At 45.8% G+C, this 21,469-nt stretch overlaps 1 protein-coding gene across 1 annotated transcript in view; it reads right to left on the reverse strand.

Moving 5' to 3' along the window:
- The window catches only part of LOC115464430, a 153,331-nt gene that overhangs the window by 44,886 nt on the left and 86,976 nt on the right, over window positions 1–21,469 (reverse strand). Inside the window, exons 5-6 of the mRNA XM_030194811.1 lie at window positions 17,312–18,208; window positions 16,595–16,940 (exon numbers count right to left, since the gene is read on the reverse strand). Of these exons, the coding sequence (XP_030050671.1) occupies window positions 16,595–16,940; window positions 17,312–18,208 (1,243 nt within the window). The remainder of the gene's footprint in view (window positions 1–16,594; window positions 16,941–17,311; window positions 18,209–21,469) is intronic.

The following is a 21,469-nucleotide window of genomic DNA, read 5'->3' on the forward strand; positions in this document are numbered from 1 at the left end:
ATTGTCTGATAACACACAGAAAAAAAATAAAATAAATAAAAGTCACAATTAATACCTTTTATTAAATTTAGATATTAGATACATATGTCAAAGAATAAAGTGGTTGCTCAAAGCATATACTAACCATAATCGCTCAACTGCAAAACACTATGCACATCTTTGTGCAAAAACACACTCAGAACTTTACTGTACCAAAAATATTACACTGGGCAGAACCTAATACACCATTAGGGGCTTATAGCCCATTTAGGTATGTCTAAACAAAAGAGATCTGCATTAAAAAAATATTTATTTTTATTTTGACCTATAAAACCACTTGTCCCTGAAACATGCCTAAAAACAGAATAATCCAGTTGTGTATCTAAAATGCAAATTCCTACAAATGAGATGACATTAAAATGTGATTCCATGTGCCCCAATGAAAGTGAGTTTAATTCTACTTCCATTTAATTTCAATATGCAGTATTCTATCATCTTTATAACACCAGCTTCCCAAGGCAGAGTACAACAACAGTTAAGATAAACTCAGATAAACTCTCAAGAAACAGAAACAGGATATATAAGCACAAACTACAGAGTTTATAACCGCTTTTTCTACCAGCTGCAATACCGTGCCTATTAACAGAAACAGCTTTAGCCTTGTTACGATCAACAATCAAGAACAACCTGGATGCAGCAGCTCAAAAGTTTGTTTGTTTTGTTTGGGCTGAAGGCAGTGAGGATGTCACGCTGGGGAAACACATTAACCAAATTGGCCTCCTTGTTTACTTACTGGGCTATCAATAGAAATCAAACAAAATAAAACATGGAAAAGAAAATAAGATGATACCTTTTTTATTGGACAAAACTTAATACATTTCTTGATTAGCTTTCGAAGGTTGCCCTTCTTCGTCAGATCGGAAATAAGCAAATGTGCTAGCTGACAGTGTATATAAGTGAAAACATTCAAGCATTACTATGACATTCTGACAGGGTGGGAGGATGGGGGTGGGTCGGAGGTATGCATGGGGACATCAAAGCATATCATTGATATTCTAACAGGATGGGTGTGGATAGGTGAGGGGTGGGGTGATCCACATAGACATACAGCTTTATGGTTTATAATGGGCTAGGAACCCCAGGTCTTTGTTAAGTCCTTTCTGTTGGGTGTTAAAATATTCAATCATTCTGACTTCAAAGGTCTTACGTTCTTGTATGGTTTTAAAGTTACCTTTCAGCACTTATTTCACCCCACAGGAGGGACAAAACTACAAGCTGGATAATTACATAGAAAGTTTCAGACATAGGGTGAAATCCCAACTTTCCAACAAACAAAAGAGAATCCTGTACAATCTTACCCCACCAGAAAGAGCGGCCATAAGAACCCTACAAACTAACGAACGCATTATCATCAAACCCGCAGACAAAGGAGGCGCAGTGGTAATTATGGACATACAAAAATACATTGAAGAGGGGCACAGACAGCTCTCAGACAATAAATACTACAGGAAACTAACTGAGGACCCCACACAGGATTACACAAAACAGCTGAAAGACCTTATCAAAACATTTCCTACACAAGCGCAACCTCACCTGAAGAAACTCATACCAAACCAACCTGCTGTGGGCTCATTCTACATGCTACCCAAGATCCACAAACCGGGAAACCCTGGCAGACCAATCATATCAGGTATTGGCACACTCACGGAAGAAATATCTGGATTCATAGAGGGAATTCTGAAACCTCTTGTACACAAAACTAACAGCTTCATACAAGACACCACAGACTTTCTGAATAAATTGAAAAATATCAAGCAACTACCACCTAACACCCTTCTGGTCACGATGGATGTAGAATCACTATACAGCAACATTCCACATGCGGATGGCATAGCTGCATGTGGAAGACTCCTAAAAACATCCACACTGGACCATCAATACTCACCAGAAACTATTACAAAATTAATTAAATTTATTTTAACTCACAGCTACTTCCACTTTAACAATGATATGTATCTGCAAATAATGGGCACTGCGATGGGCACTAGGACAGCTCCCCAATATGCCAACCTCTTTATGGCTGAGCTGGAAGAGACATTTCTGAATACTTATCAGGCCAAACCCCTAAAATTCTACTGGTACATCGATGACATTTTTATGATTTGGACGGAGGGTGAAGAAACTCTAAAACAATTTTATTCTGCCTTCAATACATACCATCCTACAATCAGATTCAAAATTGACTACTCCCCAGAAAAAGTCAATTTTTTGGACACCACGGTCTCAATCAGTGATGGCTGTATACAAACATCTATATACAAGAAACCCACAGACAGATGCAGCTACCTCCACAACTCCAGCTTCCATCCTTCACATACAAAAAGAGCCATCATTTACAACCAAGCCACAAGATACCACCATATCTGCTCTGACCCAGGGGACAGAGACAGACCCCTTAAAAGCCTGACTGCATCCTTCAAACAGAAAGGCTACAACCCCAAAATAATCTCCAAGAATATTGCCTCCTCCCTCAAAACACCCAGGGAGAATCTGCTACAGTACAAGGAGAAAAAATCCACAGACAGAATTCCCCTTGTAGTGACATACAATCCAGAGCTGGAAAAACTGAGGACACAAAGGGTGTCATCTCCATTATCTATTAAACAGACTATATTGTGGAAAAAGTCTGGGCAATCCGCATTAACATAGTAACATAGTAGATGACAGCAGAAAAAGACCTACATGGTCCATCCAGTCTGCCCAACAAGATAAACTCATATGTGCTACTTTTTGTATATACCTTACCTTGATTTGTACCTGTCCTTTTCAGGGCACAGACCGTGTAAGTCTTCCCAGCACTATCCCCGCCTCCCAACCACCAGCCCCTCCTCCCACCACCGGCTCTGGCACAGACCGTATAAGTCTGCCCAGCACTATCCCTGCCTCCCGCCACTGGCTCTGCCACCCAATCTTGGCTAAGCTCCTTAGGATCCATTCCTTCTGAACAGGATTCCTTTATGTTTGTCCCATGCGTGTTTGAATTCTGTTACCGTTTTCATTTCCACCACCTCCCACGGGAGGGCATTCCAAGCATCCACTACTCTCTCTGTGAAAAAATACTTTAGGTACATAAATATTAATAAGGTAAAGAAGAACGTCATTAATATTAAAGGTTACCATAACCCATCGGCCAGAGGTGTCACTAGAATGAGATATCAGTTTTATATCAGGCCTTTTTCTTATCAGAATGGCCACACCATTCCGTTTGCAAGAGACCATCTGGATTGCAGTTTAGCAGACTCTGCTGCTGTCAGAAGTGTTTCCTGAAACAATATGAAATCTGGATTGTACTAAGAAAGGGAGGTTGAAAATTATTTTCCTTTTATAGGATTGTTAAAGAATTTAGTATTCAGTGATAAGGAAGTGACAGCCAATACTTAATATGTAATCAGAACTGCTGAACTCTCACTCTCACTGTGAGCCTGTATTCCCATCAGAACTGCTGAGCTCCCACTCTCACTGTAAGCCTGACTTATAGGTGTCCAAGACTTCACTCCCGAGCATCTGACTGTGAGTAACCTATATATCCTAAATTGACACCAAAATGAACACAATCAAAATACTTCTGGTAATCTACTCCCTTTCACTGATCCATCCCACTCACAGAACATTACTTCATACCCACCCTACAAAATCACCAAAGACTGATCAAACATTCCACAGTCCACCAAACTGACTCTCATCACACTAAAGGAAAACTATCCAAACATGGACATCACCAACAAAACGAGAGAAAAGAACACAACAAACACACATCACCCAAGGAACGACAACTAACAAAAATCCACATAACACCAAACCTAGAAGCCCCATACCAAAACATCCAGGTAGGCTACATCAATGCTAGATCCGTAATCAACAAAACAACAACAATATCAGATTGGATCACATCAGAAAACCTCAATCTCATCTTTATCAATGAAACATGGATTCACAACCAAAACGACCCCATAATCCTTGAACTGTGCCGCCAGGTTACAAAATCACCCACCAAACCACATCGGAAAAGAGAGGTGGAGGCATAGCACTAATATACCGAGAAAAATTCACCACCGAAACCACAGCCACCTCCATAACACCCCAACTAGAAATTACCTGATTTTAGAATCCATAACAACTTCCTAACCGATCACCTGAATTGGGTATTATTCTACAGACCACCCGGCAACTGGAAGGAAAGTCAGCCCACCTTAATGGACTTCATATCAAACAACTGTGTAAACAACAACAACATACTTCTACTAGGCGACATTAACCTTCACCTAGAAGACCCCAACTCCACAAACGCACTTGAATGTAAAGACTTCCTATAGTCCTGGGATTTTAAATGGCTCCACATCGCCCAGAAATGAGGACAACCGTCCTCCTATCTGCTCTGGGCCATGGACCAGGGTCCCATCATTGGGTGCGAGACCCTGGGGGAGGGCCGGAGGAAGAACCTCCGGGATGGTGGTCTCTGCGAAAGGAATGCTGCTTGGGGGAGAACTTCTGCTTGAAGGAGGAAGAGGAGCCCGACTTGCTCGGGCGATATCGATAGGCCTCCTGAAACCGGCCCTTAGAGGAACCAGGGCGAACACTGCCAGCCCAACCCCTCACCTCCGGCAACCTCTTGCCTTTAGAACTGCCGAGATCCATCACGATCTTGTCCAGCTCATCCCCAAAGAGCAGCTTGCCCTTAAAAGGCAACTTGGCTAGGCGAGATTTTGCGGCATGGTCAGCAGACCAATGCTTAAGCCATAGCCACCGACGGGCAGAGACTGTCTGAGCCATACCTTTAGCTGAGGCTCTCAAGACATCATATAGCAAGTCTGCCAAGTAGGCCAAGCCCGACTTGCCTACTTGCAAGGAAGGATCCAAGGGGGAGGCCCGCTGTAAAACGGTCAGGCATGCGAATTAGAAAAGAAAGACGGAACTCCAAAAGACAGCCGGCCTGGTTGAAAAGTGAGGTGAAGGAAGCTATAAGGGCTAAAAGAAACGCCTTCAGAAAATGGAAAAAGGAACCGTCTGAAAATAACAAGAAGCAGCATAAGGAGTGTAAAAGCAAATGCAAGGCACAGATAAAGAAGGCCAAGAGGGATTACGAGAAAAAGATAGCATTAGAGGCAAAAAAACGTAGTAAAAATTTTGTCGGCATATTAAAAGCAGGAAGCCGGCAAAAGAATCAGTTGGGCCACTGGATGACCGAGGGGTAAAATGGGCGATCAAGGAAGACAAAGACGTAGCTGAGAGATTGAATAAATGCTTTGGTCTTCACCGAGGAAGATTTGAGTGGGATGCCAATGCCGAAAATGATATTTCAAGTGGACGAGTCGGAGAAACTTACTGACTTCACGGTAAACCTGGAGGACGTAATGGGGCAGTTCAGCAAACTGAAGAGTAGCAAATCTCCTGGACCGGATGGTATCCATCCCAGAGTACTGATAGAACTGAAAAATGAGCTTGCGGAGCTACTGCTAGTGATATGCAATTTATCCTTAAAATCGAGCATGGTACCGGAAGATTGGAGGGTGGCCAATGTAATGCCCATCTTTAAAAAAGGTTCCAGGGGAGATCTGGGAAATTATAGACCGGTGAGTCTGACGTCGGTGCCGGGGAAAATGGTAGAGGCTATTATTAAAAACAAAATTACAGAGCACATCCGAGGACATGGATTACTGAGACCAAGTCAGCACGGCTTTTGTGTAGGGAAATCTTACCTGACCAATTTACTTCAATTCCTTGAAGGAGTAAACAAACATGTGGACAAAGGGGAGCCAGTTGATATTGTGTATCTGGATTTTCAAAAGGCGTTTGACAAGGTACCTCGTGAAAGGCTACAGAGGAAATTGGAGGGTCATGGGATAGGAGGAAAAGTCCTATTGTGGATTAAAAACTGGTTGAAGGATAGGAAACAGAGAGTGGGGTTAAATGGGCAGTATTCACAATGGAGAAGGGTAGTTAGTGGGGTTCCTCAGGGGTCTGTGCTAGGACCGCTGCTTTTTAATATATTTATAAATGATTTAGAGATGGGAGTGACTAGCGAGGTAATTAAATTTGCTGATGACACAAAGTTATTCAAAGTCGTTAACTCGCGACAGGATTGTGAAAAATTACAGAAGGACCTTAGGAGACTGGGAGGCTAAATAGCAGATGACGTTTAATATGAGCAAGTGCAAGGTGATGCATGTGGGAAAAAAGAACCCGAATTATAGCTACGTCATGCAAGGCTCCACGTTAGGAGTTACGGACCTAGAAAGGGATCTGGGTGTCGTCGTCGATAATACACTGAAACCTTCTGTTCAGTGTGCTGCTGCGGCTAGGAAAGCGAATAGAATGTTGGGGATTATTAGGAAAGGTATGGAAAACAGGTGTGAGGATGTTATAATGCCGTTATATCTCTCCATGGTGCGACCGCACCTTGAGTATTGTGTTCAATTCTGGTCGCCGCATCTCAAAAAAAATACAGCAGAATTGGAAAAGGTGAAGCATAGGGCAACTAAAATGATAGCGGGGATGGGACGACTTCCCTATGAAGAAAGACTAAGGAGGCTAGGGCTTTTCAGCTTGGAGAAGAGACAACTGAGTGGGGACATGATAGAGGTATATAAAATAATGAGTGGAGTGGAACAGGTGGATGTGAAGCATCTGTTCACGCTTTCCAAAAATACTAGGACTAGGGAGCATGCGATGAAACTACAGTGTAGTAAATTTAAAACAAATCGGAGAAAATATTTCTTCACCCAACGCGTAATTAAACTCTGGAATTCGTTGCCAGAGAACGTAGTGAAGGCGGTTAGCTTGGCAGAGTTTAAAAAGGGGTTAGATGGTTTCCTAAAGGACAAGTCCATAAACCGCTATTAAATGGACTTGGGAAAAATCCACAATTCCAGGAATAACCTGTATAGAATGTTTATACGTTTGGGAAGCTTGCCAGGTGCCCTTGGCCTGGATTGGCTACTGTCGTGGACAGGATGCTGGGCTTGATAGACCCTTGGTGTTTTCCCAGTGTGGCATTACTTATGTACTTATGTACTTATATGCCCTGGCCACAAAGGAGCCGCAAACTGAGGCCTGCAGACTCAGCGCGGCCGCGTCAAAAGCCAACTTTAAGGCTACCTCCAATTTCCTGTCCTGACCGTCCTTCAGGGCAGAGCCGCCTTCCACTGGCAGAGCTGCCTTCTTCGTCACCGCAGCGATCAGAGAGTCTAAGGCCTCCCGTTCACCCTCAGGCAGAGGGTACAGACGGGACATGGCTCTGGCTACTTTAAGGCTCACATCAGGAGAATCCCATTGAGCCAAAATTAAAGTCTGCATGGCTTCATGAATGTGGAAGGTTCTGGGCGGGCGCTTTGTTCCCAGCATAATAGCGGAACCTGCCGAGGCTGAAAGAGGGCCTTCCTCCGGAGAGGAAATATTTAAAATGCTCATGGCCTGAACTAACAGGTTGGGCAAATCCTCTGAGCGAAAAAGCCGTGCTGCAGAGGGGTCATCTGCCCCATCGGGGCGAGGATCAGCCTCCTCCAAGGAATCCCCGAAGGACCTTTGGGAGAACCCAGAAACGCTGCCCTCATCTACATCAGAAGAGACAGAGTTCCCTAAGGCCTGATGATCCACCCGAAGGCGTTTGATCAGGGAGGCCTCTTCATCCATGTCTGACAGGGGAGCTGGAGCAGCGTTTTGCAGAAGAAATGCCTGATGCAGCAGCAAAATAAACTCAGGAGAGAAATCCCCCTGTTTGTGCACCTCTGCAGCCTAGGCCACGGCCCTAGAGGAACTCTCAACCTCTGCTCCAAAGAGTGGGGGAGAGGCACGCTGCACATCCAAAATGGCATCTGTCGCATCACTCCACGAAGGAGCCGCACAGGAAGAAGGGCGCTTAATTTTCACCAACTTCTTACTGCCGCCCAAATCAAGGGCGGCCAACTTTTTGCTGTCTCCCCACTCAAGGGCGGCCCCAGAGGAAGCCGACCGAGCCGCGTGGCCGGCGAACACCGGAGGGATGGAAATCGGGGGATGCGCACCTAAGGCAGAACAAGCCGCCGACGCTCCAACGGAGGAAAAACCAGCCAAGTCCAGAAAGGTGCCCAGAAAGGGCTACACTGCCTCCGATCCCGCGCCTCCCTGCTAGACGCACGAATGCGGTCTGGGAAGCGCTTTTTCGCGCCCTTTCCCTCCGACGCCATAAGCCATGAGGGGAACGTTCGGGGACCCCCTGCCCGCCAATAAAAGGTAAAATTACCTGCTGCTTGCTCCGAGCTGCGAAGAATTGGTGTCCCAGTGAGCAGCTAAAATAGACGCCCTTTTTGAACATTAAAAAAAAATTTTTTTTTTCAACGGAGCCAGTGGGAAGCGGGAGAAAAGGAGGGACCTGGCACCACCAGATTTAATTTGCTCACGAAGAGCCCTCAACCCCAGGTACTCAACAAAACCTAAAAATAGGCTTGGAGACCTAGCCAGAGCTGCTGCTGCTGCGTGACCACACACCTGCTGAGATAGAGAACATACTGAGGAGTTTCCGGCAGCACATGACCATATAGGGAGGCAAAAGATTGCTCTCTATCTCCACCTGCTGGTAGATGGACGCAACCCACCAGTCTATGGATTGATTTGCTTGATGATATGGAAATATTCGTTATAAAATTGCGCTAAGTGTACCTCTTTATCAATGCTGCTTTTTAGGCGCTACTTATAGAATTTACTCCTTAGAGCATTACCTAAATCACCCAGATTTTTACAACTATCACCTGTCATTAGCTACTGTACATTTGGTATATATTGGTTATTAACTTCTCCTACAGATCATGACATCCTTCTATGGCTACATATTGAAAGGGATCTGATCTCACCAGTACCTACCTCTTTGCTTATTACAATGTCTTTGACACATAATCTATTCAATAATAGATAAATCAAAGATACAAACTTTGCTCTTTTGCAGACTGATAAAGCTATGCAAAAGAATGTCTGGAGCTCTTCTCAAATTTCTAAATTCCTAAATTCAGAATAGAAAAGAAAAGCTATATTGTGGAAGTTAAGGCAACAACTAAATATTTGGTTATTAAATCAACTCCTATTTGGACTGGGTTTTCTTGCATTTGAAGATTTAATTCATAAATATGACCTATCTCTCAACCAAATGTTTCAATGGTTACAATTACCAAGCACTATCAAAAAAAGTATTATTGAACTAACTTCTTTATCAAAATCATCTGATTTATATGATTTCTGTGTTTCTGTATTTCCCAAAGGTAAATTAATGCTGACATTTTATAAAGTTCTGAACTTATTCCATTTTCCACATTCTATTGGTATCAATATGTTTGGCTTAAGGACCTGGATATACAAGGGCACTGTTCTCCTTTATAAATCATTTTTCTTAATTGAACCAATCTCTGATTTCTCATCTCCCACTCTTGAAATATTGGCCTCACACAATCACCTAACTGCAATTTTATTTTATCGGCCCCCTGGAAATTGGACTGACGCTCAATCATTATTTACTAAATTTGTATCTAGTATATGCTTAAAGGCTCAAAACATTTCTACTAGGAAGAAGCACTGAAGGCACTAACTTACACTTACATAATCCAAATGATCCTCATACTAAGGAACTTAACAACTTTCTAAACTCTTAGAATTTTATTAGTCCTCCAGCTCATTCTTCCCATCAGAAAGGACGTCTTTTAGGTTTATTTACATTCAGATTCCCCTCTCAAAATTTACATTTCATAGATAATTATGACTGGAAGTCTACAAAAATGTCAGAGCTAACATTCACATTTAATTGGAGTGAAATGTCCCCAAAATGTATGACTCTTCACTCTAGATTTCTAAGAAGTTTGAAATTGAAAGTTTTGTAGGTGTCTATCCCAGTAATTCAGAAAGGATCACCAGAATCCTTAAAAGTTAATTAACCAATAAGGAACCTCAAAGCTCCTGATAGGGAAACCATTGCATGTAGTGCTGAATCCACTATTGCAGCAAGAAGTAAAAGAGAACCAGTGAAAGAGAACCAGAGAGCAAAAAAAACATGCGCAAAAACTCATATCTACATGAGAAAAACGAATGGTATAAAAAAGCTCTCCTTCCCTATCACTAATACTATGAATTAATGAGGTAAGACACCAAACACCAAAACTACCATAAGGGACCTGTGCCCGGACTTGTAAAAAAACCTCCCGTGAACTCACCCACCAACCAAGCCACAACCGTTCACTCCTATAGCACTGCTGAAGCTTGTCTACATCTGTCTATGGGTTAAATGTTAAAAGATTACCTGGCTCATTCTAAATCTGGTGTAGAGACAGTGAGCAGTGCAGTGAAACTGAGTGATCTGTGTGCATGCGCTGAGTGTTCCGCATACTGATGGAACTCTCAGGAGAGTGACAAACAGCTCAGGCTGGCAGTTGGGATGGAGCTGTATTGATGAGAAGATGTTACTAGGAAAAGACTGGAAGAGAGTTTATGCTGGAGATCATCACCTGAAAGAAAAGGCGCCCACCGTTGAAGAGAGAGAGAGAGAAAACAGAGAGAGCAGCTAAGTGACTGAGAGGGGCATAATCGAACAGAAACGCCTATCTCCATGGGCGTTAATCTCCGAGAACGGGTCCGTGAAGGGGTGGAGTGAACCGTATTTTCAAAAAAAAATAGACGCCCATGTTTTATTCGCCAAGGTGTGAGCTGGGCGTTTTTGCTTTTCAGCGATAATGGAAAATGAAATCGCCCAGCTCAAAAACGAATAAATCCAAGGCATTTGTTCGTGGGAGGGGCCAGGATTCATAGTGCACTGGTCCCCCTCACATGCCAGGACACCAACCGGGCACCCTAGGGGGCACTTTTACAAAAACAAAAAAAAAGGTAAAAGAGCTCCCAGGTGCATAGCACCCTTCCCTTGGGTGTTGAGCCCCCCAAATCCCCCTCAAAACCCACTGCCCACAAGTCTACACCATTACTATAGCCCTAAGAGGTGAAGGGGGGCACCTACATGTGGGTACAGTGGGTTTGGGGGGGTTGGACGACTAAGCATTAAGCAGCACAATTGTAACAGGTAGGGGGGGGATGGGCCTGGGTCCACCTGCCTGACGTCCACTGCACCCCCTAACAACTGCTCCAGGGACCTGCATACTGCTGCTTGGGAGGAGGGTATGACATTTGAGGGTGAAAGTAAAAAGTTGTGAAACATTATTTTTTTGTGGTGGGAGGGGGTTAGTGACCACTGGGGGAGTCAGGGGAGGTCATCCCCGACTCCCTCTGGGGGTCATCTGGTCATTTAGGGCACTTTTTGGGGCCTTATTCATGAAAAAACAGGGTCCAGGAAAAGTGCCCTAAATTCTAGCTACAAACGCATCCATTATCGGCGAAAGGCGCCCATCTCTGTTCGGGTGATAACCACGCCCCAGTTCCGCCTTCACCACGCCTCCGACACGCCCCCGTCAACTTTGTCCGCATCCGCGACGGAGTGCAGTTGAAAGCGTCCAAGGTTCGGCTTTCGATTATACCGCTTTATTTGTTTTTGTGAGAAAAACGCCCATCTCCCGATTTAGGTCGGAACTTGGGCGTTTTTCTCGTTCGATTATAAGCTGGTGAGACTATTTTAAAAAGTGCACAAAAGAGAAAATAGTAAAGGAAACCTGAACAATAAGTGAGAGATAACTAAGGAAAAAAAGAGTAGAGTTACATGTTGAGATCCTTGAGGGTCTATGGAAATCTGAAAGACAGGAGAAAAGAAATGTTAAAGAATCTAGTGTTTTGTAAAATTGAATGTGCTTACATGATTTATGTACCTAACATTTATAGTTATCTGAAAATGCTCCCAATGTTTAAACCTGTAATTGAAATACATATGTTGAATGTGCAAGTTGGTAAAATTTAATTAACATTTAAATATAATACTAATAAAAAATATGTTTTTTTATTGTTAAACTCCCTGGTTGGTGTTGAGTCATTTCGGGGAAACACTGTGACATATTTGGTACCATCTTTTAATACCTTGCTCTGCCATCAGGGGTTTACATCTGTGAAATTTCATTATTTGCAGATTGAAAACATAGTTAAACCACGAAAATGCAAATGTCCTTTACTTATCTTAGTTTTGTCATAACTTATAGGAGTCAGGCTGCTCATAGTGAAGCCCGGGAGTCATTGAACTGTTTAGAAAACTTTTGTTGACACAATCCCGTGTTGCCCTTCCTTCTACAAGTGCGCCTTGTTTCGCTGAGAATAAAGCTGCTTCAGGAAGGATACTTCATTGAGTCCTTACATGGACCTCCAACCAGAACCAAACAGTCAAAAATCTCTCTTCTAGATGCTTATCTCATTACACATAATCGGGATTTAGACCCAACTAGAGCACCAAAACGGTTCTTATTACACTAATAACTAAATTTAGACGAATCTTAAGCATGGGTAGGAAAATTATCTTATATAATTCGACATGTCCAGTGCATTCGACATGGTAGATCACAACATTTTATCTACAATTGGCATCTGCGGAGATGTTCATAAGTGGTTCATAGGGTTCCTCAAATCCAGAACATACAAAGTCAAAATGGGAGGATCCACTTCTCCAGCCTGGTCCCCAGATTGTGGAGTTCCACAGGGATCTCCAATATCTCCCATTCTCTTTAGCATCATGATGGAACCCCTAGGTCACCTCCTAGAGGCTGAAGGATTGCAGTCTTTTATATATGCCAATGACGTGACTATATATCTTCCCTTTGACACTCAAATTCAGGATATCCTCTCCAATATCGTAGATGTCATGGAGAATTGGGCAAAATCTTTTCATCTAAAATTAAACAGGGAGAAAACTAAATTTCTCATAATTTCCAGTCCTAACAGCTTCCACAATCAGGCCAGTTTTACCATCAATCAGACGAACTATCCATTGGAACATAATTTGAAAATTCTTGGGATCATCGACCAATTCCTATCATGTGAAAATCAAGTTAATTCCGTAGTGACCAAAACCTTTAGAACTTTATGGAAGCTGAAAAGAATCAGATCTTTCTTTCTGTTTTCTACTTTTCGTTTCCATGTACAAACATTAGCCATTTCACAATTCAGTCTATTTAGGGAATAAGGAATCCCTCATCAAAATACTTCAAACTACCCTAAATACTGATGCTAGACTCATATGCAACGCTTCAAAATTCAATAGAGCATCCCTGCTATTATCTAAATTACATTTGCTACCAAAGCCAGAATTATCTTTAAAATGTGTACATTAATCTACAAAATTATCTATGACATAAACCCAGATTACATGATGAAGCTGATGGTAGGGTAAATCTATCTCATACAACAGTTTCCTGGCTATAAAAACATCAGGTTTAAATCCATATTGAACAGAGATTTCTCACAAACAGGTTTAAAATGGTGGAACACCATCCCTAGTGAAATAAAAAGAATAATCAACTATCTAATATTTCGCAAATTTCTCAAGGCATTCTTTTTTAACAAATGTTTGCTTTGTTAGACAATGAACTAAACAGCAAGTGTTATGATATCTTTATTTGCTCATTTCAAAATCTCACTGTTAATGTTTTTTTCATACTTGTAAATATATATTCTAGTAAAAAAGGTCCATTTCGTTACGAAAAGAAATGGGCGCTAGCAAGGTTTTCCTCCTCCCCTCCCTCACTCTCTCCCTCTGTCCCCTCCAAGTCCCACGGCCCCCTTTGCTCCCCTCCGATTTCCATGGCTTCCTCCCTCTCTCTGTCACTCTCCTTCACTCTGCTCTCCCTCGGAGTTGCAATCCCCCCTCCCTCCCTCTGTCATTCTCCTTCACTCTGTCCTCCCTCCGACTGCCAGTCCCCCCCCTCTAAAATTGCCAACCCCCCTCTCCCCCTCTCTTACCGGGGTCCCGTCGGCAGCATTGAAGAGCGAGCAGGATCAGCGAGTTTACTGCCTTTCCTTCTCTTCGCTCTGAGCTCTGGTCCCGTCCTCATTTCCTGTTTCGTTAAGGGTGGGACCAGAGTCAGAGGTCAGAGCGAAGAGAAGAGAAAGCAGCAGACTTGAAGGGATGTGTGACGTCAGTGTTATCTACCGCAGGTAGCAGACCACCTCCGGTGGAAGCCATGGTCCCAGGCAGCGTCAGAACGTTGGAAGTGAGAATTATTATATAGGATATATATAATATAATAATTTGCTCCTCCAACGTTCCAATGAGGCTACCTGCACCCGTAACCATCTGCTGACGTCACTCTCCTCCAACGTTCTCCGTCGTCACTCTCCTCCAACGTTCTCCGTCCCTCCCTCCCAGTTCCAGGGCTCCCCCTCTCCCAGTTCCACGGTCGTCAGCCCTCCCTCCCTCCCAGTTCCAGGGCCCCCCTCTCTCCCAGTTCCACAGTCGTCGTCGGCCCTCCCTCCCAGTTCCAGGGCCCCCCCTCTCTCCCAGTTCCACGGTCGTCGGCCCTCCCTCCCTCCCAGTTCCAGGCACCCTCCCTCCACTTTTAAAAACTAATCTTCACTTACCGCTTCAGGGTTACGGCGGCCGGCAAAGCGTGCAGGCTCGGCCCTTCTCTGTCAGCTCTGGTCCCACCCTTGTGGAAACAGGAAATGAGGGCCAGAGCTGACAGACAGAGAAGGGCCGAGCCTGTATGCTTTGCCGGCCGCCGTAACCCCGACTAGGTAAGTGAAAATTAGTTTTTAAAAGCGGAGGAAGGGTGCCTGGAACTGGGAGGGAGGGCGGGAGGGCTGACAACCGTGGAACTGGGAGAGAGGGAGGGAGGGCCGATGACTGTGGAACTGGAAGAGAGGGAGGGAGGGCCAACGACCATGGAACTGGGAGAGAGGGGGGCCCTGGAACTGGGAGGGAGGGCGGGCCGACGACCGTGGAACTGGGAGAGAGGGGGGCCCTGGAACTGGGAGGGAGGGCGGGCCGACGACCGTGGAACTGGGAGAGAGGGGGGCCCTGGAACTAGGAGGGAGGGCCGACGAACGTGGAACTGGGAGAGAGGGAGGGAGGGCCGACGACCGTGGAACTGGGAGGGAGGGAGGGCCGACGACCATGGAACTGGGAGGGAGGGAGGGCCAACGACCGTGGAAGAGGGAGGGAGAGAGAGCCAATGACCATGGAACTGGGAGAGAGGGGGGCCCTGGAACTGGGAGGGAGGGAGGGAGGGCCGACGACCATGGAACTGGGAGGGAGGGAGGGCCAACGACCGTGGAAGAGGGAGGGAGAGCCAATGACCATGGAACTGGGAGAGAGGGGGGCCCTGGAACTGGGAGGGAGGGAGGGAGGTAGTGAGGAACGGAGACACGCACGCATTAAAGTAACAGAAGGTACAGCTTATTTTTTTTTTTTAAACTTTAAAAGATGCTCACTCTCAATGTCTGTATATGAAACTCGGAGGGAGGGAGGGAGGGACCCTGAAACTCAGAGGGAGGGGACTACCCTGGAACTCAGAGGGAGGGGGGAGGGGACAACCCTGGAACTCGGAGGGAGGGGAGGGGGCGATGACCCTGGAACTCGGAGGGAGGGGAGGGGGGATGACCCTGGAACGCTTGTGATCGGTAATGACAGAGATTGGATGGATTGCCCCCTCTAAGAGATATCGCCACTCTTCAATAGCCAACTTGAGGGCTAACAACTCCCGATCCCCCACAGTATAATTCTGTTCGGCCGTCGTGAACTTCTTGGAAAAAAAGAAACATGGGTGCCTCTTCCCTGCTTCCGAAGTTTGTGACAAGATTGCCCCCGCTCCCACAGCTGAGGCGTCCACCTCCAAAATAAAAGGTCGTTGGGGATCAGGACTGTGGAGGACCGGAGCGGACAGAAAAGCCTTCTTGAGAGTTTCAAAGGCCTCGACGGCTTGCAGAGACCACTCCCTAACGTTAGCACCCTTCTTAGTTAAGGCGGTGAGGGAAGCTGCCACTACAGAGTAGCGATGTATAAATTGTCTGTAATAATTAGCAAAGCCCAGGAACCGTTGGAGCGCTCGCAACCCTTGTGGTCGTGGCCAATCTTGAATGGCTTAGACCTTCCCAGGGTCCATTCGTAGTCCCGTTGCTGACAGAATATAGCCCAAAAAAGGAATACTGTGCAGATGAAATGTGCATTTCTCAAGTTTCACATAGAGGTGATTGTCCTGCAGTTGCTGCAGCACAGTATGGACCTGCTTCACATGTTCCTGAGGTGAGGTGGAAAAAACTAGAATATCATCCAGGTATACTATAACAGAGGTATATAAGAGGTCGTGGAAAATGGAGTTCACGAAGTCCTGGAAGACAGCCGGGGTGTTACAAAGGCCAAAAGGCATGACCAAATATTCAAAGTGCCCTTCATGGGTATTGAAGGCCGTCTTCCATTCGTCCCCTGGCCGGATTTGTATTAAATTATACACTCCACGCAAGTCCAACTTAGAAAAAATGGTGGCCCCTTGAATCCGGTCAAAAAGCTCCGGGATGAGGGGCAAAGGATATCTATTCTTGATGGTGATGGCATTTAAACCCCGATAATTGATGCATGGCCGTAAGGACCTGTCCTTTTTGGCCACAAAACAGAACCCCGCGCCAGCCGGCGAGGAAGAGGGTTAGATAAAGCCCTTAGCCAGGTTCTCCTGGACATACTGACGCATTGCGTCTGACTCTCCACGTAATAAGGTGTACAATTGTCCCTGGGATGGAGTATGTCCGGGCATCAACTCGATGGCACAATCGAATGGACGATGAGGAGGAAGACTCTCCGCCTCTCGGGCATCGAACACATCCTGGAACATCCGATACTCTGTAGGAAGTCCTGAACACTTGGTCTTTACTTCCCCAGTGGCCACCTCCACCATCCCACCAGGTGGGACCACGGGCTTGAGGCAGGTTAAATGATACTGCGGACTCCAACTGGCCACATCTCCTGTTCTCCAATTAATCTGTGGCATGTGCTGGCGTTGCCAGGGCATGCCCATTATCACCGGGTGAATAGCCTGGGGAAGCATATAGAGTTGAATAGTCTCACTATGACTCACCCCCAGTAGGGGTTTGGTGACATGGGTAATAGCATGGGGCAATGCCCCTCCTTGGGCCGAGGTTACCTGCAGCGGTGATCCACAGGTCATGCAGGGGCTACCTAACTTAGCCAGCAGTTCAGCGGCGATGAAGTTACCCCCTGCTCTGGAGTCAATCAATGCGGAGGTAGATACTGAAAGGTCCTGGAATTGCAAGGTCAGGGGAACCACCACCAGCTTCTCCGCCGGCGACGATTCTTGTTCTGGCTCAGATGCTACATGACCCAGGGCCACCCACCTCAGTGGTCCTGGGCCTGGTCGTTTCCCGACTTATTGGGACACTGGCCTACCATATGGCCGGATTCTCCGCAGTAAAAACAGAGTCGATTCCTATGACGAAACATTCGCTCCTTCACGGTGAGCTGTGATCGGCCCATTACCATGGGTTCCTCCAAGTTCTCCGCTGAACGTTCCGGCATCCTCCTCGGCAGCTGATGGCCCTGAAATCTCAAGGAGAGTTTGGCCCCAGATCGCTGACCCGCCCGCTCCCGGGCACGCTCTTGAAAGCGGACATCAATCCGAGTGCATAAGGCAATCACCGCATCAAGAGACGTGGGTACTTCCCATCCAGCTAATTCGTCCTTTATGCGGCTACTCAACCCCTGCCAAATTATGGTGGTCAGCGCTTCTTGATTCCAGCCCAACTTGGCCGCAAGGGTCTGAAATCGAATCGCGTACTCCCCAACTGAGTCTGACCCCTGCTGTACGTGCAACAGCTGTCCGGCTGTGGATGAAGGTCTTTTGGGCACATCAAATACCATATGGAATTGGCGTAAAAATTCATTAAAGTTAGACAAAGCTGGATCCCTCTGCTCCCACAGAGGGGTAGCCCATGCTAGGGCTGGTCCTGACAAGAGAGTCATCATGTACGTGACCTTGACTTGATCTGAAGGAAAAGCTTGTGGTTGCAAATCGAACAACATTCGGCACTGGTTAATGAATCCTCGACAGGCGAATAGGGGGGTGCCATCAAAGCGTGGTAGGTCAGGGAGATGGAACCCTCCCGGGGGTCCCATTGGCTCTGGAGGACTTGAAGCACTGGCCCGGGTAGCCTGCATCATCTGTAGCTGAGAACAGATATTCTGTAGAGCAGAGGACAGCTGATTTAACTGCCCCTGCTGCTGTTGTACAATCCGAGCAAGTTCGGTAAGATCGGTCTTGTCCGACGAGCTCATGGCTTCGGCTTTCTGTCAAGCTCGTAACACTGAGAGGTGAGCCTCTGTACTCGATGAGGGAAATCCCTCACCGAGATGTTGGCCAAAACCCTGAGTCCCCCCCCAGATCCAGGGACAGGCAAAGGTCAAAACCAGGCAGCGGTCAATAGCAGGTCCAGAGACAGGCAAAGGTCAATACCAGGCAGCGGTCAATAGCAGGTCCAGAGACAGGCAAAGGTCAATACCAGGCAGCAGTCAATAGCAGATCCAGGAACCGGCAGAGCAACTATCCAGCAAACTGAGTAGAAGCCAAAGCACAGAAGAACTGAGAATAGGGCCTTAAATAGTGTGAGAATTAGAGCTAAGCTTGCACAGCTGAATACAAGATGGCTGCCCCCATTGGAGATGCCCTGCGCCCAAATATGGGCTTCCCTCCTGAAGCTGCCCCACTCCAAGATGGCTGCCACGACCACAGCCGCCCCTATCAAAGATGGCTGCCAGAACCTGGGAAAAGCCCCAAACAAAGATGTTCGTTCAATCCTTCGGTGCTCTACTCTGCAGAGACAGAGAACATGACAACCAACTACAATAGCTGTCCTAACCCTTTCCTCCTGGGCAGAAGTCCTTGGAGACATATCCTCAGTGCAAGAGGATTGTACATCCCCTGGTGGGCAGGTCCTGGCTACAGGAGTACTTCCTACTTCATCAGGGTGATGCTCTCTTTCTAGGCAACCTTCCTCTTCCAAGACAGCACAGGGGCTGCCAGACTGGAAGTGAGACTTCTCTACAACTTCCCTGTAGGTCTCCTCTATGTACCTCTATGTACCTCTCTGTCTCCCTCAGCGCCACCAAGTCTGTTACTCTAGCCTCAAGAGAACAGACCCATTCTCTAAGAGCTAGGAGCTCTTTGCATCAGGCACACATATATAACTGCTCACCAACTGGGAGACAATCATACATGTGATACTCGGTGCAAAAGACTGGATAGCACCCCTCTCCCTACTGGACTGCTGACTTTATCTTAGTATTTTTCAATTTTTCAATAATTTAGAACTTGCTAAGGTATTAAGGATATTAGCCTATTATAAAAATATCTTTAGTTTATATGGTATATTGTGTGATTTATTTAGTCTTTTCTTCTTTGGAAGTAATGAAATGTAATTAAAACTCTGTAAAAACACTCCTTGCTTGTTATCCTAATTATAATAACTGACTATAAATGAAGAGTTGTGCCAGGGGTGGGAGGGATGAGGTCTAAACTAGGTCCTGCAGTGCCTGCAAGAGGCTGTTAATGCTGTGGTACAAAGTTAAAGTTTTAAAACTAGGGGGAAGAGAGTATGGAGATTAGTTGATAGAGTTTGCTTCTGTATATTTTTATTCTGCCTATCACTAACCTACAATTTCTCCTTTAAACCCCCAAGTTCCAAAAGCACAAGGCAAAAATAATGTTCACTTACCAGAGAAATGTCCTCTTCTCTCAGAACTCAGAAAGAAAGTTACGTGGGACCTTACCTCTTTATATAGTTTTGAATCTAAGGGGACTGCTTCAAAGAGACCCTTTCAAACTAACTCTGTAATCAGGTTGCCCTTAGTAACCTCTGTAAATGTTCTACTTCCTCACACCTTAATTAATACCTAATTCAGGACAGTGGCAGTGCTACCTCTCCAGCAACCAAAGAACAGAAAATAACTGTCTTTTAGAACAAGATTTGAGCCTTCCTATTTACTTTTTAAAGTTCTTTGGCTGTTAAGTTTCTACCTCTAAAAAAGTTTCAGTTTGAAACTATTTTCCTGTCTTCTCATAACTCATTCCAGGGTCTCCTATTTGTCATTTTTCTCTTTGTGATCTTCTTCACCTCTTCCACTACATCCATCTCTGACATTGATATTTTACATTTAGCTTTCTTCTGTTTTACTGTGACTCTGTCTACTCAGATCTAATTCATTCTTAGTATCTAGTCTTGAACCCCCCCCCCCTATTTTTTATATGCATCAACCTACAGATTTTCACTCATATCCTCCCCTTTTGCTTCTCTAATTCCCCAGTCTGTCACCAACTCTTCCCTCTCCCCTCCAGCCATACAACATCTCCTGTCTGTGGGTCTCTCTCTGTTTCCTGCTATCTATGCAGCATCTCTTCTCTGTCTCTTTTCCCTCTCTCCAGTCCTGTGGCATCTTTTCACTCTCCCCTCTGTTATGTGTCATCTCCTCCCCCCACAGCCATGCAGTCTCTCCTCTTACACCCCTCCAACCAGTATCTCTTCTCCTCCCCAGCCATGCAGCATCTCCTCTCTCCTCCTCTATCCAGAATCTTCTGTTTTTCTGTCTGCCTGTCTGCCATATAGCATCTACCCTCTCTCTTTCCCTCCCCCTCCTGGCCATGCAGGATCTCCTCTGTATCTCTCTCTTTTGTCCCCACTGAACATGAACATTGCCCCTCTGATTCTCTTATCCCCTACCATGTAACATTGCCTCTTTCTTCCTCCAATTCAAAATTGTCTCTCTCTCAGTGCCCATTGCTTCTCTCTCTTTGTTCCCCATATAAAATCACCCTTCTATCTCTCATCCTCCGGCATCCACTATTGTCCCATCTCTTTCACCGCCCCCTCCATCCAGCATTGCCTATCTATCCCCCTCCAATAGTCCTGTCTCTCTCTTTCCCTATCCCTCACCATGCAGAATTGACCATCCCCTTATCCCACAATCACTCCATCTCTTTCTCTCCCTCTCCCCTCTTACCCCACAGTCTCTCCATCTCATTCTCTCCCTTCCCCCACCCGCATGACTCATTTGTTCACACGCTGCTGCCTGCCTGAATCTACGGCAGCAACACCAAATAGGAACTCTCAGATTCCCTTTCCTTCCCTGCTGCTATTTGCCTGAGAAGGGGAATACAAACAAAAATCCAAGTTATATCACGGGGAGGGAGGAGGAGAAGGGAGACTGACAAAGGTGCGCAAAGGGCTCTGCCCCTCCACATGGATTCATTTCATTTACGCTTACTTAGTCAGGCAGATAGCAGCAGGGAAGGAAAGGGAAGAGAAGCTGGCAGTTGGTGTTGCTGCCATGGACTCAGGCAGGAGAGCATGTGGAGCAGGAAGGGTAAGCTAGCGGTTGGGGCTGGGGAGGCTTAGCTTCCCCATGCTTCTTATAAATTGCGCCTATGATGCCATTCACAACCAACCCAGATAAGAACAGATTGTTTGGGAGGGGCACAAACTTTGCCCATGCCAGGCACCCTCCCATCCATCTACTCCAATTGTTCGCTCCTCTCTCCTCCTGTAACTCTCCCGA

This window comes from Microcaecilia unicolor, chromosome 3, assembly GCF_901765095.1.
Source record: "Microcaecilia unicolor chromosome 3, aMicUni1.1, whole genome shotgun sequence".
In the NCBI taxonomy this organism is placed as follows: Eukaryota; Metazoa; Chordata; class Amphibia; order Gymnophiona; family Siphonopidae; genus Microcaecilia; species Microcaecilia unicolor.